We start from the raw sequence: 27,677 nt of genomic DNA, 5'->3' as shown, positions 1-27,677 counted from the left end.
ACACAAATGAAGCTATGCCATCAACAGGGTGCAAGGTCTTAGAAAAATGAGTAGTAATAGGATTCTGAACTACTCTACTCAGGCAACGTGTCAGACAGAAGAGGTAGTCATTTAAATGACCTCAAGCCTGAGATTGGGGCTTAATGACTAAGGTGTACTCACAGTTTCTCTAACCTGTTTTTAATGAATACTCTACACTCTTTGTGTTTCAGAGACCCTGCTTACTTCGATGAAAATTGGCTGAACAGAATCAAAACAGAAGTAGGAGATAATTGGAGGCTGAAGGTATTTGAATTACTTTGCTTGTCTGCGAATTTCTATTTCAGTTCTTAATACAGTATTGTGCCTAAACACTGGCATATTTCCAGATTAGGACCTTGCTTTATAGTACATAATTTTGAATTTTCAACTGTTTTAGTTACACTTATTTGATTTTAAATTTCTTATGTTGTTTTAGTACTGCACAGTTTAGCAAAGAAAAGACATTTTGAACTTGTAAATAGGTTTCAATGATTTAAAAGGAAAATATTAAAACAAATTTTATGCATCAATTACCTCTCTTGTTTTTCAGATGTTGAACGAAAGATTTTTCTTTTTAATGCACAGTGTGAAAGTAGCTTTAAAAAAGGAGCTCTGAGAAGCAGCTGCATAAAAAGAGGAGCATAATAAGCAATATATTTAAAGAAAAATGGCAAAGTGTTTCTTCCTTTTACTTTTTCAGTTCTGCGGAACTGCTGAGCTTTAGGAGAGGAAGTTGCGTTTCTTCTGTGTTTCTACTCAGCATGGTTTTCCACCACAGTCTTTTTGCTGGGTCATTTGTATCACTTGGCATTCTAGTACTTTCTCTGCAAACCTTAAGGCAATCAAGTTTCCAGTTCTATGACTGAGGAACATTTTGCTTTAGAACCCAAAGAACACAGTTGTACATGCAGATGGCAGTGTAGTTTCTGAGTACTTTTGTTCAGAGAGTGATCTATGCACCTTTCTGAATTTCCATTTTTAGCCTGACTAGTTGGGAGAACAGAGCAGTTATGGTTTGGCTGTTAGTTCATGTTTCCTGTGTTCCAGCTACCAAAAACCATTCTGAGCATCTCAGGAATGGCTACAGCTGTGAAAAGCTTTAGTACTTGCAGGCTTGTCAGCATCACTGGCTGAATTGCCTGAGACAAAGATGGAGCACGCTGCTGCTGTGTATGTTTTGATTTAGTCAGTAGACCTATCGGCATGGTCTGTGCTGTCTGGCCAGCTGTGTGCAAGTCTGGAATGCTTTAGAATGTTTTGTCTAGTAGGGCTGCCAGCAAAAATGTGGGTAAATTGATGAGGATATATTGACTGACTGATGAATAAAGGACATCATCCTTAAAAAAGCTTTAAAACTCTTTTGAGTTCTGCTGCATGTAGAGCAGTTAATTTAAATGACCTTTCCAAAGAAGTGTATGGAATTGCAAGTGAACGGCTGGATACAAGATTTTACTTTTCTGTAAAATATTTCTTTGGGGTTTTTTTCTAAGTATTAATTTTTTAAGTATTTCATATTGAAGTCTTCACTGTTAAATGCGGAGAACAACAAATTGAGAACTGTTTGTTATAATAGCATTTCAGCTGATTGAAAGCAGAGCAGCAGCTTCTGTAGCTGTCATATGGAGCTTGAGGAATAAATATTTTTTTATGTCTCCCACCAATTTGGCAGATGCAAGGCTTAGCAGGTGTGAAAAAAAAAAAAAAGCTGAGCAATCTAGTAACTTCCTTATGTGACTGACAGTGGAAAAACATCGGGTCAAATTTCAGTTTCTTTCTGATGTCATTCCATCTTGTTTTTCATGTACCTATGTAAACAAGAACTAAAGACTTATTATTTTTTTGTTTAAAAAGGATGTATAATCCAGCTTTTTGTACAGCACTTCCCTTTTCATGAAGAATACTAGAAGACATAAGTGTGATACTTTAACTCTTATTTTTTTAACCAGAAGAGTAATCCTATAGTTTGCCAAGTGTTCTTCTTTATATGTGAGTAAACATTATTAGTAGATGTCTATCAACCAATCAGTCATTTATAGTCTGGCTTGTGGGAACACTTCAGTCTGTGCATTTCTATTCATAGAATCATTTAGGCTGGAAAAGACTTTTAAGATCATCAAGTCCAACTGTTAACTCAGCACTGCCAAGTCCACCACTGAACCATGTCCCCAAGTGGCACATCTACACATCTAAATACCTCCGAGGACAGTGGCTCCACCACTTCCTTGGGCAGGCTGCTCCAGTGCTACATAACCTTTTTGGTGAAGGATTTTTTCCTAATAGCCCATCTAAACTTCCCCTTGTACAACTTGAGGCCATTTCCTCTTGTCCTGTCACTTGCTAATTGGGAGAAGACTGACCCCCCCCACACGTCACTGCAGCCTTCTTTTAGGCGTGTGTTTGTTACTAGATTTAACATGTAGGCAGCATACTTGAATGACTCCATGTTGTAGATTTCCTTTCATGTTTTAAGAAGTGCCATGAGAATTGATAACTGGATTACCTCACTGCCTCACAAGTCGTGATAATGACTGCATTATATTCCTTTTGCTGAACACAGTCACTCTCTGCCTCTGACACCATATGGTATAATAATCACCACATGTACAAGCCCTCAGTGAAGGAACCAGTCTGGGAGGGGAACATATATAAAAACAATCCAAAATTTAACGTGCAGGTAGTTCTGCTTTGTGAAACTCTGGTTAGGAGAGCCTGCAGAGGTAAGTGTAGGCCTGATACAGCCCTCCTAATCACTGTTGATAGAAGTACTCAGAAAATGATAGAATCATAGACTTATTAAGCCTTGGAAAAGACATTTATGATCAAATCTAACTGTCAACCTAGTGCCACTACCATGTTCACCATTACAATGTGTCCCCAAATGCAATATCTGCGTATTTTTTGAACACTTCCAGGGATGGTGACTCCACCACTTGGCTGAGCTGTCTGTTCCAATGTTCTACAACACTTTCCATGAAAGTTTTTTCCTAATATTTAATCCAAAATTCCCTGGCACAACATTAGGCTATTTCCTCTTGTCCTGTCCTGTCCTGTCACTTGTTACCTGGGAGAAGGTAATCGGTGATGTGATTATTAATTTTAAATTGTGTGTTGTCCTGTATGGAGAATAACAAGAATATATGGCTCAGCTTTCATTATTTTTTTTGTTTAGCAGTTCATTTTCTGATAACTGCAATAATGTGGTCATTAAAAATATTTTTCCTGTTGCTGTACCAGTTTAAAAGAAATGGATAAATTCACAAGGATCTTTTTATGTTCTTGGTTTCAGGGCAAGTTGCCAGACTTGAGAGATTGAGAAATGCACAGGATAGAAAAAGGGAAATGTTAGAACTCAGTGGACTTGCAAAGTAGGAACCATTCAGCAAACATTCTAGTTTTTACAGCTGACCAGTGTTTAGTAGAGAAACGTGTTACTTCTTCAGGGTTGCATACATCAGCACGCAGAACAGTTTGTGTCTTCCTTTGGGCAACAAAGAAACTTACTTGTCATCTGCAATTTTATGATGGTTAAAAAAATAAAAGGCAAACCCATTATCTCTTTCATTATGTACAACTGAATGCTTTAGTATAGTCAGAGTTTAAATTGTGTACGACCTAGCATTTCATGCTGAAGAAGATGACATCTTGAACATAAAACCTTTATTGAAAATGGAAGACAGCACAGAAAGGAATTCTGTTGCTAAAATTTTCCAGGAATGAAATTCCTTAACCAAGGTACAAGTTATTGATTTGATACACACATGTCAGTTTTGGCAATTACAGAATAAACTGTTGACTGTCTGAGGTATGGGATAAAATTGTCACCCCTTTTTTTCCTCCCCTTCTATTCAGTGTGGGAAGCTTGGGAAAGGAAGGAAATATATTATTTCCTTGATTTTTGACTTCTGGACTTTTTGCTTTGGCATTCAGACTACAGCATCAGTTTAAAGTACAATTTTATTGATGTATATAGTAGCAAGCTGTGTTTGTTCCAGGTCTGAATAGCACGTTCAAACAGCAGGAGCCACTAGACTTTCTGCAACTAGTACAGTTTGAGTGATACCTGTTTGGTATAATATTGCAAAATGGAATAACCAATGAATGCTGCAATCTAAGTAAACAAACATGATTTTTGAGAATTAATTTTGACTCCCTGCAATAGTACAGTTGTTTTTGCTCTGAATTCTTCTACAGTACAAGCTGGCTTGACTGGTGGAGTAGTGGAAGCTAGTTTTCAGTGTACAGCATTGTTTTGCTACTACTTTCTTGTTCTTTTGCAGGGTAAGGAGCACTTATTCATCAGCATCCTTTTAAAGGGTTTTTATCTGTTATGGGTGGAAGCCTGTCATGTGAATGTTTTTTTTTCTTCAAGCAATAAGCAGAGATTATAGGTGTATTGTAAGCCAGCATTCATTTCTGTCACAAAGATAATTAGCGACTGATATATTTAATTGTCTTTTGATATATCCTTAATTCCTAAGTCAACAGTATCTCCAAATATAAGTTGCACGTGGGACTGCTGTCTGTGGTTCAGACCCGCATTTAATTTTTCTTTCCTTGTCAAGGATGTGGCTGTATATGTTCTTTTGGGGATTTTCTTTCTGTAGAAGACAGTCTGAAGGGGGATAGCCCCCAAAGCTAGTGATATAGTCTTTCTCTAAGTTCAATCTGTAATCAGCAATGAGACATGCTTCTGCAAAATGCAGTATAAGTCAGAAACCTAATGTGTGTGGTGGGAACGATGCAAACGATGCATGCACAGGCTCCCTCCCCACCCACACTCCCACACCCACCTATCCCTTCTCACCCCTCACCCCCCTTTTAAGTGCAGATGGGAAGAATGCACCTTAATGAGATATCTGAATTCTTGAAACGCTTGAGAGTGTGCCATAGCAACACTTCCAGAGGTTACTCAGGATCTGAAATAAACAAAGTCAATTCACACAGGGTCTTCAGCACAAACAGGATTTCAGTCATACTAAGAATAATGCAAAATTGGGGGCTGGCTGTTATAATGTTGGAGAAAAAACAAAAGGCTAGATAACCCATGTCCCCTTTTTGTCAACCATCACAAGCTTAAGGGCATTTTCTGCTGTCCACTTCATCAGGCTTTCCCTTCGTTACACAACTAAATTCATAAAGAGAGAAATCTAGACAGACCTGAGGTTGGAAACAGAGAGTAAATTGTAACTAAATAAATAGAGATTTCATATGACAGGTTTTCATAAAAGGATTTCATAAAAGAAAAATAGGAGAGAAAAAGACCAAACATTGGGTTGAATGGTGTTGCCAGATCACATCATCCCTGCATTCATTCCAGTCAGTTTATCGGGTTAATGCTGTGTTCTAAGGGTCAATCTCATACTGAAAGCTGTGTGCTGAGTATGTAGTACTATACTATAGCCAGATGGCTACTGCCTGAGAGGGTAGTGATAATTGAACATGGAGAACACTCACACAGCTCTGCTGTGGATATTAGTGAAATTTAAGTGTCCAAAGAAGGATTGAGAACATGCAGGTTGCCTTTGTGGATGCAATAGCTCCCGCCCTTTGTGAAAGGAGATTGGGGAAATAAAACAGAAAGGGCAGATGGAAAAAGAGATTGAAAATGGAGAGAGATTTGTCTAGAAACACCTAATGGTCCATCTGTTGTGAGCTGCAACAGCTTTTGAGCATAGTTGTGACTTTTTTTTACCCCAGGAAGTTTCATGTGTTTTCCAACAGAGGTATGGATGCAGGGAATGGATGTTAAAAGGGATTGGGAGGGTAGTGTATGTGCTTTGTATGGAAAAGGAGGAAGTCACATTGCTGATGCAAGCAAACAGCCATCCCATGTAGTCGTGGGCTAATGTCCAAAGGATGATATGGCACTTAATAGTCATGGTTGATATTTGAAATTCTATCTATTGTGTTCTGTCATTACATAATTTAATGGTCTTCATTAACTAGAGTTAGGTTTTCCCCATGTGCTTAAGAAAGAGAAAAGTAATTCTGAGCAACCATCACCTGCTGTGATTTAGATTTCCGATCTAATTGGTTGTCTTTTACACTTTCTCAGGCTGTTCATTTTCATTCAGCTGCTTACAGTCTGCCTTCCTTGTGCTATGACCTCAGAAATGTTAGTGGAGCTGCTGAGTTGAATCTCAAAGTACAAAACATTGGTGATAGTTTCTCTGTGATGATTCTCTGCTGGTGGCAGTAGAACCATTCTAAGTATATTCACTGCAAATGAGTTAAAAAAAAAAGCTGAGAGCCCTCTGAGTAATACTGAAAATCATTGTTAAGTTTAAGTCAGTCTATAAAGAAACTGCTTTACCCTCACAGTTGACTGATTACGTGCCAGATATAAAGATGGTACAGTTAATTCTTGAAAGCAAGTTACTAATACTGTTGGTTGACAGTGGAATAAAATAGGATTGCAAAGTCAAGATTTCTTTTTGATTTTGTTTGTTGTTCTCTTTTTCCAAGGATTCTGCCCTGTGTGCTAGTTTTTGTGACAGATTTTGATCAATATTGGTTTTGTTCCAGTATCTCAACTCTAAGCTTTATGAAGGTTATATAGATGAAGATGACTCTTTGTGTTTAAGGGCTTTTACTTAAAAAATGCTTACAAGGAAAGGGGAAATGAAGTATTTCATAGGTGGATACTTTCCTTTTTGTTTCTCATTTTTTTGGGATTATGTTCAAGTTCAAGGTTCCTCACAATGTTCTCATCGGTAAACTGGACTTAAATTCTGCAACATGGCCTTTGCGTTTCTGTGGCTCTTTCTGCAGCAGACTCAGGTAAATTACAAACTGGAAGATTTCAATGAATCAAGTTTGAAAATTATGTTCCAATCAGCGCAGTATTCTTTGTGGTGATTTGACATAAAAATAAAATTTCTTAATTTCTTTAAATTCTTAAATCTGTTGCAGACTTTGGTTATGATTGTGCATTGCATTTGAGTGGTGGTGGTGGTTGCTTTTGGGCAGATAGCTAAGAGATAGTTGTAGCTCTTACAGAAACATGCTGGGTAGTGCAGAAAAAGTGTATGTTCCAGAGTAGAGGGTGTAAACTAATTATTATGCTGTTATGGGAGGGACAGTAAATGTTGTTATATACTTACTATAAAGTAGCATCTCCAGTTCTCATTCTAGGTTGTCAGGGTATTTGATGTGTCGCTTTTCAAGTCCAAATGAGTTTTTGTTTCTTGCGTCACTTAAAATTCAGTGATTTTGAAGACAAAAATGTTCTTACATCTTAATAAGGGATCAGTTTCTGGTGCTTCTTTCCAAAGGGGAGCGGATTAATAGGAGTAAGGTAATCAGATGTTATCACTGTGGATCTCATGGCAAAAATCTTTTAGTGTGTGTATGTAGTCTGTTCCTTTCTTGAGTTTGGATTTTGCTTTCATCACCTCGTTTTGTCTGTTGACTGTGTTGAAGTGTTGAGTTTGTCCCTGGATTTCAGTATCATGTTTCCTAACAGTGCTTCATCATATCGTTTGAAAGGTAAATGACTTCTGTCAGTGGACAGAATCTCGTAATTGAGTATTTCTGGAATGCAATCAAGAGTCTAAAAGTTATTGTGGGCTTCAAAGACAGTTGGAACTTGAGAGGTTTTGCTCTCCCTTCGTTATAGTTTCAGTTTGCTGCTGTGGCTACTGCAGTCAGCAGCAGACCTTTGTGAGTCCTATTTCAATCACTTTCATTCTCTGCAGATCCTGTTTAGACTTCATGGAGTCATAGGATCATTTAGACCAGAAAAGATCCTTAAGATCATAGAATCAAACCATAAACCCAACCCTACCAAGGCCACCAATAAGCCATGTCCCAACGCACCATATCTATGCATCTCATTCACACCTCTTTGCACACCCCAGGGATGGTGACTCAGTCGCTTCCCTGGGCAGCCTATTCCGATGCTTGATAACTCTTTTTGGTGAAAATATGCTTCCTAATACCCAATCTATACCTGCCCTGGCACAACTTGACAAACTCCCTAGATACAACATCCTTTCAAGTAGCTGCAGAAGGTGATAAAGTCACCCCTAAGCTTCCTTTTCTCCAAGCTAAACAACCCCAGCTCCCTCAACTGCTCCTCCATCCCAGGAAACAGTGCACTCCTACTATTATCTGAATTCTTTGCCTAAATACTTGACCATAAATTGGTGGTAATCTGTTGAAGTTACTTTCAGTAAAGTAACTTTCAGCTTTTTTTTGGTCTAAATTTCACCTACGAGACCCACTGGGCATCTTTATAATTTTAAACACACCCTTTATTCTCAGAGGCGTGATGCAAATGGGTTTTTGGAAAGGGAGCAGTATTCAGTACTAGGGAAATGTGGCATAGATTCTGTACAGCAGGAGACACTTAACTGGTGCTGTTGGTTATGCAAGTGAACAGAAGCTACCTTTGTATAGCAGTGAAGTCATCACTGAGAAATGTGAATTTTGCCTTGATACTGTAAGACAGACATTCAATTGTAAGAACTGAGAGGGGGGTGGGGAGGGAATGACAAGAATAAAAATGAAAGAACTAAGAGGAATAATTATTGAGAAAGATAACAATTTAAATTTACATTGGTTGGGAATAAAGGAGAATATTGAGCAATAGCTGGTTTTGGTTTGGAAGAAGAGGTTTACCTCTACAGAGAGTGGATTACTAGGATACTTCAAGAGAAGAAAGGAGGAAAAGAATGCTTCAACTTCTGGATACAAAGATAATCCTAAGATAAACAAGTGCTCAAAAAAAATTTGTGCTTTAAAATTTGATCTAAAGCCTATCCAAGACAATGTGATCTTTTTCATAGATAGAAATGGATTCTTTCAATTAATAAAGATTTTTGATCCTGTCTGGAAGTCTGATCATAAGAGACTATTGCATAAATTTCATGATTATGTAATTATATGCTTCTTTTGTGTGATTCCTCTGTGATTACTTACTTTAAGATCATTTCTCTGTAATTTATCTCCTGTATTTATTGTATTTCCTCCTTCTTGTCAAATAGGTAAGCAACCTGAAGAAAATTTTGAAAGGAATATTGGATTACAATCATGAGGTAAGAATGGTTTTAAATAATCTACATCTACATACCTTTATAGTTACATATTTTAGTTAACCGGTTGAATATAAATTGTATTCTACAAGTGAAGTACTGATGTTTTCTTGGCATAGATAGTGATTCATGGCCTGTTCTCCAGTCTTAGCCTTCTCTAAAACTTCTCACCTGTTTTATTGACTACTCAGAGGTCCCAGGGAAGCCTGATGTGCAAATTCTGTCATACAAACATTAGATGGCCTTACTGAGTATGTTCTGGTCATGGACTTCAACAGCACCTGTGTTTGATTTTTGTTTTTTCCCCTCCTCCTCTGCAGTTAAAGTCTACCTTTTCCCTTATTTTTCTCGTAAGGAGAGAGAGTAAAGCGTTTCTTGCCTCTCCCCACATTAAGATTTTATATGAAATATTTTAATTCTGGAATATTGGAGTCACCCCGTGGCATTTTCTCTTATTCTGAGAAAACTCAGAAATTAACCATTACAGAGGAGTCAGAATACAGTATTTTTTCCAGTGGTGAATCTTCAGCTGAAATATGTTTTCAGTTTCAGTGATGTTTTGAGGCAAATTGATCTGTACAGGCTGCAGCACAAAATCTATGCTTGTCTCAAAATATTAACTTCTCATAAATACTTCAGAGATTAAGTTATTTGTTAATAAACTGAAGTCTTTCAGAAAAAAAGTTAGACTTATGAGCCATTCAGCAAGTGGTTAGATGTCCATGTTGAAATAAATGTTGAAAATCGGTGGTTAGGCAAGCTGGTCATAACTGGAAATACCAAAAAGAAACATTGGGGTTTTGTTATGGAAAATTAATATTACTAAGACAAAGTGATGCAAGCTTCTTTTTGACTGGTTAGTATATATGATGATTAAGTCTCTGGTGTGAAAACTTTACTACTAGGCAAGTTCTGAGCTGTTTCAAGCTGACTAACTTCTGCAAAGGTAATGCACATTTATAAGTCTGACTGGAATTTGGTTTAGTTTCTTTTTTTTTTCTGCTGAGGGAGGCGATGCTGGTGGTGATAGTTGAGATGACAGGATTCTACTATGAATCCTGCTTATGTTTTCCTCAATCTGATTCCTTCTCCTAGAGCCACCTTGTACTAAAATATAGGTGTGATTGCATGTGGATTTTACCTGATGTAGCTAAAAGACTTTGAAAAATGTATATGCTAACATTTTCCCTTCTCCAGAATTCAGAAATTTGTGTTGTGTTCAGGAGGACAGTCTTTCAATAGCTATGTTACATTGCTGTCTTTATCAATTATACTATGGAAGAACAAGAAGCCAAAGTTAACTATTTATAGCTCGCATGCTTTGTTATGCCCCACTAATCTTGCTGCAGAATTCTACTCCTCTGGAACTGAAATTTTTAAAATTTTTTTGTAAAGATATTTACTTAGTTTTTAAAGGTATTTCGTAACATTTTGAAAAAGGGTTAAATGCTCTTTTTCATCTCAAAATAGTTACTGCAAAGTCTATCCTCCATTTTCGTATTTCTTTCAGGTTTGTTTTTTTTTTCCAACAGGAATGAATCTGGGTCCTTTAAAGTAGACAGATATTTTTAGCAGTGTTGAAACTAATTCTTTGAGAAAACTGTTTAAAAAATTCCACAACACAAAAAGCACCAAACACAACAAGAAAAACTCAACCACAACACTCCCACAAAAACCAACTCTAGAAACTTCTGAGTGCCTTGTTTTCTTTGTGGTCTTCATATACATTACATACTTTTTCTAAATACCTTTACCTAGTTTCTTGTTTTCTCAAGTATTGCACGTAAAGGGCAAGCAGCAAACGACTGATTCCCTCTATAGTCATTGTTTCCTTATTACACCCTGTTTAAGAAGTTAGTTTCTTTTTATCTCCAATTAATGTGTCATAGATGTGTTTTAATTCCAAATTTCATATTCATATTTTCAAGCCTCTCTTCAATAAAGAGCAATTTAGCAGAATTGTTTAATTCCATCTACTGACAATCATTAATGTAGTCGTAATGATAAATCAGATAACACTATTGTGAGTCACATGGGCTTTTGTTTTGTTGGTTTTTTTCTTTCTTTCTGCATGTGGGCTGTTTAATTACATATCATTGTACTACTAACTGAGATTATCTTCCATGGAACATCTCTCTTAGCTGTGAGACTTGCAAGTTATCCTTAAATTTGCTAGAAGTGCAAGGCTTAGTGATCTGAGTTTTTTGCTTATATTTTTCACCTGTCAGTGTTAGACATATGTATTGTATAGGTGAAATATTTAATTTCTTGGCTTTATAGTAGTAAGAAATGTCAGATTTGTGTATAATATTTTATGCTACATGAGGTGTTTTTAGTTGTTGGGTTTTTTTAATGGAGTGCTTTAAAAAAAAATCAATTATCCGTGTGGTGGCCTGCTTTTGTTACCTTCTATCTGAAGAAAAAAAATCTTGCCAAGTGTGTAACTCGTAGTTGCTTATGAGTCGATGCTCATAAGTGTCGTGTTGGTCATGTTTGTCTTCTCCTAAATATTATTTGTGTCAAACAGTATGATTTAATATTTGGATGTTAGGCGATATACTTTGTTTTAAAGGTGGATTTAAAGTAAGAGTGAACTGCTCTTGTTGATTATGAACCATTGTTGTACAAAATGTGTGTGTATGTATATGTGCAGTGATACAGCCATGTAATTACTGGGTCTTTACACAGATTCTGGGGCAACAGATAAATGACTTCACCCTTCCTGATGTTAACCTAATTGGAGAGCATGCTGATGCTGCAGAGCTTGGGAGAATGCTTCAGCTTATTTTGGGATGCGCTGTGAATTGTGAACAGAAGCAAGGTAATAAATTTTAAGAGCATGTTTTCTTGCTTGTTATGTAAATACTTAGAGGAAAAACTCTATTTCCCGTGTTTCTGTCAGAGACAAATGTAGGGTTTTTTTCAGTGGTGACATGATTTTGTCCTACGGGTAGTAACTGTCGTTTTGTTAAAAGCTTCCTTAGTTTTGGAGACTCACACTGTGGAATTGATTTTGCTTCCAACATACATATTTTCAATTTGGGTTTGCTGAGCTGAAAAATCACTCTACAAAGGAAAATTCTGGGGCCTACCTTTTAACCATTTATGAGGTAGATTACGATAGTTAAGAATGGACATATGTGATTGTTGCATTATTCTGTGTGACTCCTGATTTTAGGAATGCATTCCAGTCATTACCTTAACTACACGGGTGAAAGCTTTGCCTGAAGATGTGTCTGGTGTGATCTAGGATGCTGTAGTTTCTGAGAGCAACTGCAAACATTCATTCTAAACACTTAAAACACAAGACATGGTCATATGAATAGAAAATACATGTTTGGGAAAATAAGACTATTTCTACTGCGTTTACGTTACAGTTGCACCAAATATATGTCTCTTCTGATTTAACTCAATCTGGTTTTGGTGGCAGCCAGGGTTTAAGACCTTTTGTCTTCCTCTTGCTTGATTCATCTTAACTTTTACTGCTAGTTTCCCCTTTCAGTTTTCTCAGGTGACTAAATCACTTTAGTTTCTCCTTCTGAAATTACTTTTGTTCTCTTAAACAGGAGATGGTCTGGCTATCTTATTAATTAAAGTAGAGGGAATGTTATTCCATGAGTATATAAATAACTGGTTTATTAACCCTCCTGTCCTCTCTGTTTTCTGTAAAATTATCTTCCTTCCTTTGGGTGACTATTTGTCACCCTCAGGTGGGAAGTATATCTTATTCTTGTCTGTCCTTTACTCTCTCAGTTTGGATATTAAAAATGTACATGTTTGAAATATCAGAACAGTCTAGTTTTATGTACTTGGAGTGAGATTTGGCATGAGGTAATTAACCAGTTAGAGTTGACTTTTCCCCAGTATCTTTCCCTTAGGCACATCATTGAAAGAATACAGGTCATGTGTAAAGGAGTTCATATCTATCTGGAAACTGCATTATACTGGGCAAGTCATTAACTCCTTGACTTAGTCTAAATGTCAGAATTTGCCCTTCTGACCACTGTATTGTTTCTCAAAGTATCTCATCTGTAACTCACATCTATACATACATAGGTGAGGAGTGAAAAAGTGGAGGGGGACTTAATTTGTGGGATAACACAGGAATAAGAGCAGAAAGCAAGAATGGATGTGAAAATGCTTTGAAATGAGAATGCTGTAGGAAGGCAGGACATTATTGTTAAACTTATGGAAAAGTACAACCTATGCAAGGATTGTGTACCTGAAGAGCCTGACTAGTTTGGGAACAAATGGAGAAAAGGACTGAAAGTAGTTATAACAGAACTGTGAGGTGCCAGAAGGAAAAGATAATTATGTACTTTTTTGGTTGTTGTAGAGTTCAAATAAGCTGGATTTATGTCTGATCAGACTTCTGATAAAATCCTGTTGAGTTTGTTGTGGTGGGACTTGACTGGTGATTATGCATTTCAGTGTCATCCATGGCACCTACTCATTTTGTAGGAAGGATGCAGTTTCTGATCTTCTGTTCTCTGACTTGAATTTTAACCGTGACGTTTCAGAATGCTCTTTTTTTTTTTTTCAGAGTACATCCAGACCATAATGATGATGGAAGAATCAGTTCAACATGTTGTCATGACAGCCATTCAGGAGGTATGCTGGGATGCCCCCAGTGTATGAAAGTTCTGCCTTTTTCAGTATTTTACAACAATATGCTTTTTCCTACTTTGGAAAAACTTAGTTGGAAGTAAAGAAAATAAGGGGTGTAGATTTTGCCTTTTTACAGGGAAAAATATCTTATTTTTTCCTTAGAAAAATCTTGCTTTATGTCAAGGAACTCTGGTTGAATGTCCCACTTTTCTTTAAATCTAGAAGATTGGAACTTCTAGATATTTTTTATATTGGATTCCCTTTCCTTTATCTTTCCCACCCTGTGAATCCTAAAATACACTAGACTGATTTTATATGGGTAACCAAATACTCTAGAATTTCATCAAAATTTGTACCTTGAAATTGCAAAACTTCATGGGCTGCTATTTTTTTTTAAATTTTGTTGACAAGTGAAAAGGAAGAGAATTAGAGAGCAGAGTATTCTTCTGTCAGTTGTAGTGTTATGATACATAATGATGATATGTAATGATAAATAATATGAATATATAGGAATAATATAATAGGCTGCTATGTTTTTACAAGTTAGTGAGTATACTCCAGTGCATTTTGTTAGTTGTTTGTTATACTCCAGTGCATTTGTGGTTAAAACCTCAGTGTTAGCCACTATAGCCCTGAACCCCCCATGTGACTTCTTAGAAGCCAGAATACCCACAAGTGAAGTGCCTATCAGTCTTCATAAATGGAGGTTTACTGCGGGGCAGGCCACTAAGGAAAGCTGGAAACCACTGGTAATCCCATTTCTTTTGAACCTGAACAAGAGAAATTAAATTCCACATTAGGCTCTAGAGCAATTTCACTTCTCTGGAATGTCTGAATGTAGAAAGAGGTGTCAGTAAGCCTACAAGGGACCCTGTCCCCTGTCATCACTTCAACCATGCAGTCATACATTCAGTTGTCAGTGTGTGGAGTGCTGTCTACAACCATGTAGAGTAGACTTTTGAAATGAGCATTGAAAGAATTGTTACGCTCAATCATCTTCCAGTGGGTGCTGCCAAGCACCAGTTTGCTGGAGTTTTGGGATATTTTACTTTTTTCTATTTTTTGTGGCTGTAATACAGTGTTTTGGTGAAGCTTTCTAATGCTTTTTATTAAATCCAAATTTCAGCATCACTGTATTCTGCACTGCCTTGAAATAGAAAACCTTATTTTATCCTCCCTCTTTCTGTTAAAAATCTCCTATTTAATTTTTCTAAAAGTCTTCTTCATTTGGTATAATAGCCAGATTTGAAGCAGCCCACAGTTTTCAGCATTTTTGATGAGTAAACTTTGAAGTTTTTTTGTATTTGTGCCCTTTCTCTGAGTCGGTGAGTAGAAGTACGGGAGAAATCACTGGGTCTGTTTTTCTGGAACAGATTTTTGAAACTCACTGAATCAAAAAGCTTACCATTCAGATACTGGCATAGTTCTGAGTGATTTTAATGCTACTTTCCAAGCTGCTTAGAAATCCAAGGCATTTCAGGACCAAATAAGGAGGATCTCAGGTGCTCAATGAAGAGGTGAGAAAGCGTCTCAGACTTTGATACACTTTGAGAGCAGGACCTCCTTCCACTGCTTTTTAATGGGCTTGGAGTCTGGAGAAGTCCAGGGTCAACTGGAAGGTGGCAAAGATTATCCAAATTTTCAAGAAGAGAAAGAAGACAGACACTGGCCACTGCAGGCCTGTCTCATGTCAGTGCTTGGCAAAATTGTGGAGAAGGTTATTCTGGGAGTTAGGTCATAGCCAGCACAGATTCACATGGGGTGAAACTTCACTGGATTTAAGGAGGATTTTCTATTTCTTGGGCTCACAGCAGCTCTCAGAATTCAAGTGACTTGGAACAAGCAATATGTAGGAGACTCCAAAATAAGATGCCTAGGAAAGTAGGTATATGTACGTGTTTGAAAAGTTGCTGTACATCACCTTGTCCAAATGTTCCAAAGTGTTTGACATTGCAGGTACTCTTTCTTTAAAATTAGGTATGTCAGAAGACCTCTCTAAGCTTTACTGATGTATTATGAAATTTATTTTTCTGTTTCAGTCGAGCACATATAAATTTTTTTGGATGCTTCTTTGGTTTTCATAAATCATCTTACTCAGGAAAGTATATCATGAGGCACAGTAGAACAAGTTTTATCTAGTTTTTTTGCATGTAGAAGGTAATTTTTTCAATGGAAGAAGCAGCATATAATGTTCTAAATTTTAGTTGATTATTTTATTTTTTAATAACTTGTGACTCTTCAACATTTCCTTTCTTCACTTATTTAAATGTTTAAAATATGCCTTGTGCTCCATAAGGTTTTATAAATTTAACAGTGCTTGTTTTTAACAAATAACAGTGTTATTTTGTTCAGTGTAGTCAAATTGATCTGGTGTGTTGCCACTACCTAGATTCTTAGATGCTAATCTTCACGTATACACATCTAAAGACAAGCTGTGCACAAGACAGAGGATTTCATGTATTAATATGCATAATATTACAGTTATTTTTAATTTCATGGGGTTTAGATTTTTTAAAGGCCAAAAATCTTTCCTTACGGAAATTATTTTGGCCATTGTGTGTTTTTCTTTCTTTTCCTTTCCTTGACATCTTTTGGAAATTCTTCTGCCACTTTCCCAAGTCTTTTTCTTGAACAGCAAAGTTCAGTATTTATGAAGACGGTAGCTGAGGCAAATAATCTACTTACCTTTGCTGTTTAAAACACCTCTAAACTTGATCACTTAGCAGGTGTCTGTGCAGGTCAAGTTGAGAGTCAGAACAATACTAGAGGTAGTGTCAAAACTTGCCTGGGGTGAATAGGAAAAGGAACTTACTGTCTGGGTTAATACTGACTGTGTTACTTCCACTGTTTGGTTTTGTGGGTTTTTCCCCTGCTGTATTTTGTCTTGACTGTTTAAAGCTTTATCTTGTGTGAAGTAAAAGTGGTTTTTTAATAGTTAGGAAATAATACAAAAGTATTTTGTTGCATCTGTCAACAGATAGACTGGAGGATAGACTGAATACCAACTGGAGGAAGAAAGTCCACCTGCTTTAAAGGATACACAGTGTCATACATAGCCTTGACTCTTTAAAACAAACATAAAGATGTTTCAAAAAAGAAAACCTGAGTACAGAAGCTAGATTTTTGTCATTGTTTTTGTGGACACTTAAACGAACTTGTAAAATATTATCATTACAGAAGAAGCATTTCAGATAAAGCAAGTGTTTTGGACTGTTAAAATCATCAACTGAATGGTTCAACTGCATTTGCAAAATCACATATAGGGGAAAAAAAAGCTTTCATAATTCAGGTTATTCATGCATGCAGATTTTGTGATAGTTTTACCCATTCCCTAATCTTTATGTATCCATGACAACACAACTTGTTCACATTTCCCAAGGAAAGCAATTAAAATGTGAAGGTTTTAATAATATAGGATTAGCAGACCTTCAAGTATTATGTGAGATATCATACCAAAGCTGTGAGCATGAAGAGGTACATATGTAAAGGATTAACATGGAATGACAACTGCTGCTCATAAAACTACACAAATAATTATAAGTATTATCATGTTGTCCAGGTTATTGCACCATTTGTAATCCAGACTGACCTTTTTATGCAAAATAAACCGGAAAAAGAAAAAGACAGTAAATGCTAGTGCATTTCACTGTCAGAAGCTCTTAAGCAGGGTTTTCCTTCTCATGTAGACACCTACTGCAATTGCTTGATTTTGCTGGCACTTCTTTTTTTCCCCTTTTTATAATTTCTGCATATCATCCTCCATTAAAGTTACAGGTGCAAATAAGTAATAATACTATACTTTAGCTAAATGGTGAGCTTGGAACTGAAGGCCAGTTCCAGTGCTGCAGAATCTTGAAGGCAGACCTTTATTCCTCCTGTAGTCTGCTCCAGAAGAAAACTAAAGCTGTAAGGGGAGACTGAGGAGGCCACTTCCTTCTGCTTTTTATTCACTTAACTTATTTGAAATACAAATGAAATGAAGTTTGCCCCTGTAAACTCAAAAGTCTTGGCATTGACCCATACCTCTCAATTCCTCATGTTCTAATATCGCACTTGCAGGCTGCATGTGAAACCCTGAAAGTACAGCAGTATTTAATTAAGTTTTTCTGAATATGAGCTTTAAGTAAAGGAGATATATAGCAGACCCAGTAAGTAAATTTGATTTAAAAATTAGTATCAACCTACTAGTATCATCAGATTAGCAATAAATAATGCATGTACCATTGAGCAGATAACTGATTATACAAGCATTTTGGAGCTCTAAATTTCAGTAATATCAGAGAATGCTGATTGACCAGAAACACAACGAAGAATGGAGGAAACTAGGCAAGTCTCTTACCTTGTATTTTTCAGGTGGATGGAAGGTTGTAGTGTGTGCTTTGAGTTGACAAACATATCTGTATGGAATCCTAAGACACAGCATTCAGTAAAACTTTTCTTGAAATTTTCAGAAAATCTGACTGAAGAGGGAGAAGTTTGGATAGGTGGGTGGAGTTGTGCTCTGTTGGCTGTGCTATTTAGGGTAAAGTGTTTCCTATTAAGTGGGAAGAAACTGTGTAGAGGCGATCCAGAAGCAGAGTGTGATCAAGACATTTTGTTGCATAAACCATTGTCCCAGTGTATGGGGAGATGTGTAGGGGAAAGATGGATACACTCCTTTACCCTGATACCTTTTCATCCCACTCCTTAACTTCAATTTATTATTAACTGTTGATCAGAAGTTGGTTTCCTGTGTCAGTTGTGAGTTATCTGTCAGTATCCTTCCTGTTATTTGTCTGGTTGTGCGACTTACTGGACACAAAACAATCCCTTAGATTTCATCTTTAGCATTCCCCCCATAGCACAGGCCATCAGATTGCAAGGTGCTTCCTGTTGCATTGAGTCAGTCATCTGCACGTGTGTCTATGGCTCTCACCCTCGGTGCCTCATGCATGCTTTCCATGACATTCCTAACGCACCCCATGGAGTTAAATTCACAAGTGCTGTGTAACATTCAGGGTACATCCAGACCACGTATCTCCACTACCTAATCCTGCTCCAGATAATGTCCTCTTTTCTGGACGTTTCTGCTTAAGGGCTCTCCAGAACATTGTGTTTGGCGAGAGATGACAAAACTCACTGAAGAAAATAGGGATTATATTAGTGGCCTTGGCCTGCTTCCTGTACGGCAGTTCACGGGAGCAGTGACACCACAGTGGCCTCTAGTGGGTTGTGCGGTCACTGGTATTCCTTTTTACTGTAAGCCTTGTGGAGGTCCGTTGAGCTTGTTTTCTGAAGAGGAAGTTGTGCTCGGGCCAGAAAGGGGGGGCTGCTGTTAGGGACGTGTTGTTGCACACCCCTGCAGGCTGAGCGGGACCCGCCGGCTGGAAAGTGCTGGCTTGGCGGGCGGAACTTACTTGTGTGCTTGTGAACACACGTGTCCAGTGTTTGCAAACAGTTTTGGGATATGAAACAGGGAAGAGGAGTTCAGTATTTGGTTAATAGGGGATATCCCTTTAGTCATCTGGAAAAGCGTTTTAACAGTAGCTGGTGAAATGCAGTAATTGAAACATGTAAGACTTGTCACAGAGCAGGGAGGGATTGGAAGTTTTTGTTTAAATGATAATAATCTTAGATTAGGGCCTTACATTATAGACAAGTTTGTAATGCCACTATATATGGTAACGAAGAAGACGTGACTTCATTTTTCCAGGGACAGCTCTGAGGCTAGGGAGTTTCTAATTATTGTTACAGGGACTCTGGGCTTCATGCAATGCTTCATCTTGGAGTGGTTTTGTCGTTGTAAACATGTAGACAAAATGGAAGAAATTTGACAAACATTGTCATGGTCTGAGGAGGACTGTTGAGGACAGGTAGATTAATTTAAGCATTAGTTATGCAGGTAAATCCCAATTAAGGATATGGCAAAAGGGAGATGTAAGTGTATAAATATTTGAATGATGTAAATGTCAAACAGAGATTTTTCACTTGTACACACTGGTATAAACAGAAAGGATTGAGAACAAACGAAGGCTCTGTGCCATGTATTCCAAAAACTTTGTCAAGGAAAAGTAATGCGAAAGCACTGTTTTCTGGAAGGAATAAATGAAACCCTGTCTCTGGAGAGAGTAACCAGGCTGGACCAGGGGTCTTAGGGAAAAAATCTAGTCCTGACTTTGGTTAGGACGGGGCTTTTTTGATTGGAACATCCATGAATTGTGTCATTGGAGAGCTCTTAAAACTTATGAGCTCTTTCTCTTTTTTTTAATAAGCTCATCAGTCAATTTTATAGGACTTGATTTGGGGTTTTGTGCTGAGGGTTTGATAGTGGTTTGGGGTTTTTTGTTGTTTTGTTTTAGGTTTTTTGTTTGTTTGTTTCTGGGGTTTGGTTGGTTTTTTTTTTTAAACATATTTTAAATATTACAAAACCACCTTCAGGTATTCCTGCAATAAAATAGGTTAGTACACAATGAATTGTAATATTCATTTCAGGAATGCACTTTACAGAGTTTCTCTTTAAATTTGAAAATTACAGACAACTCCAGAGCAGAATTTTGTTCATCTTTGTTTTGCACTATTAGCTGATGATATGTCCCAAACTTTAGTGAAATAAATAAATGCATATGAACTTCCAGGTAATTGAAGCATGAAAGCCACTAGCAGAGAACAATTAAAAGAAGATCTTGCATGGTGTGTTGGTATCTACCATCATTCCAATGCCACTTCAGTAAAATATTTAGCGGGGTGTACTGTAGACTTCATCATAGATGAAGAATGTGCATTGTCAGAAGAAAAAGAGATGATGTAAGGGGTTTTTTTTTACCACTCTAAATATTATAAATTATGAAGATTATTTTTTTCTGGTTTTGTTTCTGAAGATATCTTATGTAAAAATGAAGTTAAAAACTTTCAAATTAAGTCAGATTAAAACTCCCAAAAGTAAAAACAAGCTTGGTGTTTCGTTGAAACTTAGGTTTTAATATAAAAGTAAGTCCTTGTTTTTTCTAATCCAGTGTAATCTAATTGCAGTTGATGAGTAAAGAGTCTCCAGTCTCTGTTGGAAATGATGCTTACGTTGACCTTGATCGGCAGGTATCTAAGACCAAATGTTTCTTTTCCTTCCATCATACCACATCAGTGGCCAGTCCTTTTTCTGTATTAAGAACTCTGTCTTTTTTTTTTTTTTTTTTTAATCATTAAAGTGTTTTGTGGGAAAGTCAAATGAGGAGTGGAAAACTAAATTTCAGTAGTAAATTTCAGAGTCCTTTAGGTTTATAGATTGAGTTTACTCCTATTCTGTGTTTAAGGGAAAAAAAAAAAAGTTGATTTGGAAAACCAGTCTAGCTGTATGACATAATAAAACAAACTGCAGATTGGTACAAATCTTTAGGTATTGAGAAAGGATAAAAAATGTGTAGTATTTGAATAAAACTTTTTATGCGTGTGAATAAAACTTTTCCTGACTCCCAAAGTCAGTTAAAAAAAAAAATCAACAAACAAATCAAAACAAACACATGCATATTTGAGGTCCTGGAACCGGTCCAGTACATAAGAGAAGTTCTCAAATATAACCCTTCCCTGTCTGATATATTTAAAAAATATGCAAAACCAATTAGTTTTACTAACTTAACTTCATGCTAACCCTATCCTGCTTCCTCAGATTTTTTTCTAATTGAGAAGTATCGTACAGTGGTTTTCCCTGTGTTCCTCCACCATACTTTTTCTGCAGAAATATGTAAATGCTGGCAGATTAAATTAAGTTCTATATGTAAACAGGCCCTGAGAAATAAACTTGCACATACCAAATATGATGATGCTATTTGAGAAAGCCCATTTAAATTTCATCATGTATAATAGCACATCTATATCTATGTCTATATACATAACATGCACACACCTATAGCTATGTTTATGTTAACTGGATTAATTTGTAAACTGACAAGATACATATCTTTGAATATTGAGCCCTTGAAAGGAAATACCTGAATATTTACCACTGCTTACAAGATTCAGTGCCCTTTTTCAGAAGGGTAGGCTTCTCTGTCACCACGTTAGTTGTATCCCTGTTGTGCACTAAGAATAGCTCCCTTTACTAGAGAGATTTTACCCTAATTGTCCATTCCCTGTATTCCGCCTTCCAGTCCTTTCAAAACTAGATTGAAAATTGAAATTATGTACTCTCTGATTCTGTAAAGAAAAGTGGTATTGACAGTTTTTTTCAGTGTAGAGATTTGATGAGTTCTTCAGACCCGAGTTCAAGTGTTTTTGGCTCAATTCATAGAGCAGATGTGATAATTCTAATATAAGAGCAAATATTACTTTTGGGTAGTTTTACTTTTTACTAATACACAAACTAAACAGTAATCACACCTGCTTCTTTTTTTCTTTATAAGAGTGGAATTGCCTGAGCTTTTCAAAAATTTAATATATTACCTAACTGTGAAAATTTTACAGTCATGTAGTTCAGAATATTTTTAATTGGATCACAGAGACTGATGACAGTGTTAATGTTTGTTGTTTATGCTAGCTGAAGAAAACTACAGAAGAATTAAATGAAGCACTAGCAACAAAAGAAGAAATTGCCCAGAGATGTCACGAGTTAGATATGCAGGTAAGTTTGCTATAGTGTCTGTATTGATTTTCAAGTGGGGAAAAAGATGTGTTAACTTTTAGGCAGCTGAAAATAAGCAGTATAGTGTGGAAAACAATTTTTAAACGGGAGATGAAAATGGCACAGTAGTTATTTTGCTTCACTTGTGCTAGCAGAATGAATGTCATTGTTTTCTTATCTTGATGCAAAGTTGCCAGTATGAAGATGACTCACACTGATGAAACTTTTTTTCATTGTGGTAGGAAGGGTTTGAGCTGTGTGGTAAAACTGTTGCGGTAGAGCACTAAGACAGGTTCTGCTGCTGTAACAGTTTCAGTTCAGTGTTAAATACCAGTAGGAAGTTACTGCAGACTATCAGCTGTGCATGGGTTTTGACTAAGTTTTACTTTAAGTCAATCATACCTCATCTGGAAGATACGAGGAGTGTGAGGAGGAAGCCCTGAAAGGCGTTGCCATTGTAACCCTGTTTTGGAGTATAATTCAGGCTTTTTGCCAAACAGTTCAGTAACCGTTGGAATTAATGAAGCTGATCTGTGTGCTCGTGGTTAATATGTGAACCCATGTTTCAGCTGTTGTTTGAGTTGGAGCACTCTGAGTTCTTCACGCCACTGCCTGTTTCCACAGCGTTGGTGGAAACTGAGTCATCTTTGGAACTGTGTTCCTCTTTTGGACCTGCTTGCAGTTAGTCCTTACTGTGGAAAGCTAGTTTTATTTGTTTGCTGGGAGAGTATGCAGACTTAATTATGATGAAGTTATCTTCTGTCATAACAAAGACTTTTTCTTTCAATGCCAGTGCAAAATACGTTAAAGAATAGTTACATATTCTGTGTGGTAAATCTGCCCCTAATGTTGCAATATGTTGGTTACATCACTTAGCAATTGAATGCCTATTAAATGATACAGTATATTCCTGTGAAATGTGATTATTATTGTAATCTATGTGTTTCTGTTTGTGGGTTGTGTTGATATTTTATTATGTGCACAAAAAAGTATTTCTCTCTGAAGCTGGATGGATCAGTTATTCTAGTCCATGCTTTTATTACAACAGGTTGCAGCCCTCCAAGAGGAGAAGAGCAGCCTGCTTGCTGAGAACCAGATTTTGATGGAACGCTTAAATCAGTCTGATTCTATTGAAGATCCCAACAGCCCTGCAGGTCGTAGGCACCTGCAGCTGCAGACACAACTAGAACAGCTCCAAGAGGAAACATTCAGGTAGAAAAGCTACGCTTGATTAGATTGTTTGTAGCTGGCAACATATGTGACTTAGATACTTCTGGTTCTGCTGGCAATTATGAATGAGTATAATGGGTGACATAACCACAGTAGTACAGTTTTTACAGTGTCGTACACATTATGATTTACCTCTTTACAAGCTCTAGCATAACAAAATGCATCGGCTTAATGCTGAAAAGCTGTATACATGTCACTCTCTACTCTGTGAGTTATTTTGAATTGTTTGCATGCAGTCATTTCACCCATGTTTTTCAAAATCAGTGAGAATTAAAAATAGCATGCTTTCCTTTACCCAAATTATTCTAATTGCATTTTTAAGGTGTAGAAATTCGTAGACTAAGGTCTGCTACAGGCAGTTCTACAGGTGGCGTTATTACATAGCAAAGTATGTCCTTCTCTGAACTTGAAAACAGATTGTTTCATATCTGAAACATGGAGATTATCCACATGTGATCTCTGCGTTTCATTTGCATTTCCTCACCCTGTGGAAATACAATCCCTCTGTAAATCTCCTTCCTGGTTCTTTTGAGAATTGCTTCCAGGCTGTGTGTGCCTATTCTGCTGAAGAAAGCTGGTTCACTTCACTTTTTCATCCTCTTTGCCATACTTTCCCTCTCTTTCTTCAGTGAAACCATGGTATTTCTTTACACTGACAGTTTTTCTTTCGCTATGCACTGCCTTTTACTCTAATTTTGGGTTCTGAAGGTCATTCTAAACATTTTTCTCCTGTGAGACTCATTCCTGGTCTCCTTTATCTCCTTCCCCTGCCTTCATAGCATGTGGTTTCTACTGGCAATTTGTACATGTTACTTCCAGCTCTACCTGATCAAGCAGGACATATGTACAGCTGAATTGATGTCCAGTGTGGTACAACTGTTTTTATCCAGTCTTGACTCTTTGTCCTTTGACACTATTAGTCTGTCACGATCCAAATGTTTGTTGTTTGTGGTTTAAATGACTTAAAGACTTTCTCTTGTCTCCATTCTTGTAGACTCTTTTTGGATAAAATCCTTTTTTTACCCCTCATGCCCATATCTCCCTTTCTGGATTGATCATGTTTTAGTTTCAGATCAAAATCGCTGTAGGACTTCTGTTCCAGATTGTGTCCTTTTCCATTCATTCAAAATACTTTGACAAAGTTACTATTACTTGTTCCCTTTTTTCACTGACAGGTCAATGGAGCTTTGCCTATGTGTGCTGTATGCAAGCAGTTTACTCCAGCAACTTTGATCTGAGTTCTTTACTTTTTAACTAAAAACCTGGTTCTTCAGGTGTGCTGGACATGCACAGGCTCTTTATGAGTAAATAAATAAAATGACTTTGTTGAGAGCTCTATGGCATTTATAACATCTGACAATCAGGTCAAAATTGTTGAAGGAGTTGGACAACTGAACAAAATCTTACGATAAATGTATCATGTTCAAACTCTGTATGTTCCAAGATGAAAAAAGGTGAAAATTTCTGCTTGAGCTTCCTTTGTGAAAAACTACTATTGCAGAAGAAACCTGAGGATTGTCTTTATGAGAGCATACATTACCTTTTGATTTTCCAAGTAGAAAGACTGATATCAGGTTGGGAGCATCAAAAAAGTCAATCTGCTTCTATGTTTTGAATAAGCACATTGGGCTGTTCTCCTTCGCTGCAACAGAAGGCCATTTCATGTGTTTTTAGAGGGGATGATGATGAGGAAAGGTAAGTGTGGCTCAAGATGGAAAGTTATTTTCTGTTTTTCTTCATTTTTACAGATTAGAAGCTGCCAAAGATGACTATCGAATACGCTGTGAGGAACTTGAAAAGGAAATTGCAGAATTGAGACAACAAACAGAAGAGCTTACTACACTGGCAGAGGAGGCTCAGTCTTTGAAGGATGAGATAGATGTACTCAGGTAAATTCTGTTCCATTAATCCTTTTTTAACTATTAACTTTTAATTTGTGTACTTAATCTACATTATCTTTTGTTTAAATAATTTAAATATTAAATATAAATGCTTTCTCAATGCCAAGGTTCTTCTGGATCCTCCAGTTTAATTCTGCTTAAGTAAAATAGTTGTTTATTGTGTACCTTGATCACTAGCTATGAGTAGACTTAGCAGTTCTACGCAATCTTATGGTTATTACAGGGCACTTGGTGATCTCTTGAGTATTTGCTACTCACCTTCATCATGACTTGGGCATCTGTTCTCGTCAGGAAACTATGGCCTTTCCTAGGTTTGCATTGTTTGGACTTTGGGTGTGCTTTTGGTTCATCAAATAATGCTAGTATGAACACCTGTTGCAGCTCTCACTGTCACTGGATCTTAGCATACAAAGTTGTCATGATTTGATGATGCTAGGGGTTTGTAGGGTGGGACAGCCACTTTTGCTGTGGAACATAATCCTTCAGTATTGGTGCCTTGCTGCAATGAGTTATTCAGAACAGTTACCCATTCTCTCTCCCAAGGCTTTGTTTTAATATTGCCGTTTCTAATTCGCCAGCAGCTTTCTATCAAAGCTTTCTGTCTTTATCCCCTCTGTCATTAATATAAGGAATGAACCCATCAGGCTGCATAATTTCATAAACTGTCTGTGTGGGTGCCATAGGTTCAAAGAGTAATTCCTTGTTGCAAGAGAGAGGCTCTGCACTTCACTGGGGATCATAGAGATTTGGCTTGCCTCAGCATCTCATAAACTGGCCCATCAATTCGGTGGGAGATTCCCTGGATTTCATAGGAAGTTGAGTCTGTAAATGATTTGGTTCAAAAATGAAACCAAGGCCAGTGCTAGTGGTAGAGGGGTGGGTGGTTGTTGGGGTGTGGGCAGTTGCTGTCCTGGCAGTGCAGTGGATATATTAAAAAAACTCTGAGAAGTTGTGAACAGAGCCTGGTGTTTCTTTTCTTTCTCTCATTTTTTTTTTTTTAGAAGGAATCAAATTCCAAACAAATCAAACACAGTACTTTACTTCTGTGTCACCAAGTGTGAGTTGCCCAGGAGATGGATCTTTATGATTTTATTCCTGGCTCTCATTAAAACAAGTTGGAGGCCAGAAAGTTTTCTTCTTTAGCCTTGTAAAATGCAGAATAGAAGATAATTTGGAATTGAAAGGAAATGAGTGGGAATGAAGTTGTGTTAACTACTGTTTTAAGATTGGAAGCAGATAAGAAAGCTGTATTAGGAAGAGTGATAGTTTCTAAAGGACCTCTATCAGCAGTAATTTGAGTTGACAAACAGTCATATGGGAGGAAAGCAAGTAATATAAAAGTGAAAACATTAGTAATAAGAGAATATGATTGCTTTATTATTCTCCTCATGATGTCTCAGAATGTCTTCTGCATTAAGGCAAAATAGTGAGGAAGCATTTAACTTTGTTAGTTTTATTCGTTTTCTGAGTTCAAATTCAATACAAATCTATCCCTTCAGGCATTCTTCTGATAAAGTAGCCAAGTTAGAAAGCCAGGTAGAGTCATACAAAAAGAAATTGGAAGATCTGGGTGATTTGCGGCGTCAAGTGAAGCTTTTAGAAGAGAAGAATACAATGTACATGCAAAATACTGTGAGCCTGGAGGAAGAATTAAGGAAGGCCAACGCAGCTCGCAGTCAGCTGGAAACATACAAGAGACAGGTGAGGACAAGCACCATCAATGCAACAGTACTCCCTATTGTTCACCACTTTCTCTTCCTAATATGGTTAATACCTCAAAGTAAAAAACAAACTATAAAAAACCATCTCCTTCTGTTTAGAAGATTTCCGTGTTTTGTAGGTACTACCTTTGTCCTCCTTTCCTGCAATTCTTGTCGTTATTACAGGATTATATTAGTTTGCCGATAAGCAGTATTTCTTACATTTAAAAAATCAGCAGAAGTTAGGGGTTCTTTCCTAAATTATTCCCAATTCATATTCAATAGCAGGGCTTGAATTTGAGCCTCTTCTTTTAGAGAAAGTTATCTACCTTTCGCTTAAAATTTTCCAGAAGTGAGGAATGCACCACAGCTGAGGTAGATTATTCCTCCAGTTAAGTAACCTCTCCTTTTTAAGGTTCTGGTCTCTGATACTTCTGAATTTTTCCAGATAAGAAGAGAGAAGGACACATGTCGTCCCTGTTGTTTATATGCACTCAGCAGAGTACAAAATGTGTCACCGGCACACTCTCGGAGTGAAAGGCATCTGCTTATCCTCCTGCTTATCAAAGTGCCATGTGATGCTGTTTCTGTA

At 37.1% G+C, this 27,677-nt stretch overlaps 1 protein-coding gene across 5 annotated transcripts in view; it reads left to right on the top strand.

The window, feature by feature from the left end:
- The window catches only part of HOOK3 (hook microtubule tethering protein 3), an 80,830-nt gene that overhangs the window by 20,429 nt on the left and 32,724 nt on the right, over nucleotides 1–27,677 (top strand). For all 5 annotated transcript variants that reach the window (XM_027745219.2, XM_027745215.2, XM_027745218.2 and 2 more), the window contains exons 3-11: nucleotides 213–285; nucleotides 9,009–9,059; nucleotides 11,745–11,877; nucleotides 13,600–13,667; nucleotides 20,673–20,735; nucleotides 22,171–22,254; nucleotides 23,303–23,466; nucleotides 25,233–25,373; nucleotides 26,885–27,086. In XM_027745219.2, coding sequence (XP_027601020.1) covers nucleotides 213–285; nucleotides 9,009–9,059; nucleotides 11,745–11,877; nucleotides 13,600–13,667; nucleotides 20,673–20,735; nucleotides 22,171–22,254; nucleotides 23,303–23,466; nucleotides 25,233–25,373; nucleotides 26,885–27,086 — 979 coding nt within the window. The remainder of the gene's footprint in view (nucleotides 1–212; nucleotides 286–9,008; nucleotides 9,060–11,744; nucleotides 11,878–13,599; nucleotides 13,668–20,672; nucleotides 20,736–22,170; nucleotides 22,255–23,302; nucleotides 23,467–25,232; nucleotides 25,374–26,884; nucleotides 27,087–27,677) is intronic.

This window comes from Pipra filicauda, unplaced genomic scaffold (assembly GCF_003945595.2).
Source record: "Pipra filicauda isolate LSUMZ 115617 unplaced genomic scaffold, ASM394559v2 scaffold163_size1657671_pilon, whole genome shotgun sequence".
Classification (NCBI taxonomy): Eukaryota; Metazoa; Chordata; class Aves; order Passeriformes; family Pipridae; genus Pipra; species Pipra filicauda.
This window is presented reverse-complemented; position numbering and strand designations above follow the sequence as displayed.